Here is a 483-nt window from a genome sequence, read left to right as displayed (position 1 = left end):
CTCATTCATCATTTCATGTCTATTTGTTGAGTTGCTCTTAACAATTACCCCCTATTAATAAGCTTACATTGATGTGGTTAGAATAAGTTACAGACTTTACTGATATTCTTTTATATCCTCTCATTACTTATTTTATAGTCTGGAGGTCATATTACCTTTAGAACTGAAATTATGTGCAGTGGCACCCTTCCCCCAACTATCAGTGTTTCACTTTGTTTTCATTTTATTGACTAATGTTTTATCTCTCCTCATCACCAAAAGATTAATTTGGTGAACATCAATACTGCGCCCGAGGAAGAACTCATGACTCTTCCTGGAGTGTCGAGGTCCGTGGCTAAAAATATTGTCGATTACCGCAATACAATTGGGGGCTTCCGGAGAGTCGAAGATCTGGCGCTAGTGTCGGGCATTGGCGCTAACAAGCTGCAGAATTTTAAAAATGAAATCACTGTCAAAAAGAAATCTTCCAGGTAAGATGTTATA

At 37.9% G+C, this 483-nt stretch overlaps 1 protein-coding gene across 1 annotated transcript in view; it reads left to right on the top strand.

Moving 5' to 3' along the window:
* The window catches only part of LOC119594804 (endonuclease/exonuclease/phosphatase family domain-containing protein 1-like), a 29816-nt gene that overhangs the window by 10783 nt on the left and 18550 nt on the right, over window positions 1-483 (top strand). The window contains exon 5 of the mRNA XM_037943893.1: window positions 262-470. Coding sequence (XP_037799821.1) covers window positions 262-470 — 209 coding nt within the window. The remainder of the gene's footprint in view (window positions 1-261; window positions 471-483) is intronic.

The sequence above is a fragment of the Penaeus monodon genome, chromosome 34 (assembly GCF_015228065.2).
Source record: "Penaeus monodon isolate SGIC_2016 chromosome 34, NSTDA_Pmon_1, whole genome shotgun sequence".
In the NCBI taxonomy this organism is placed as follows: Eukaryota; Metazoa; Arthropoda; class Malacostraca; order Decapoda; family Penaeidae; genus Penaeus; species Penaeus monodon.
Note: the sequence above shows the minus strand (reverse complement) of the source record. Positions and strands in the feature narration are given on the sequence as shown.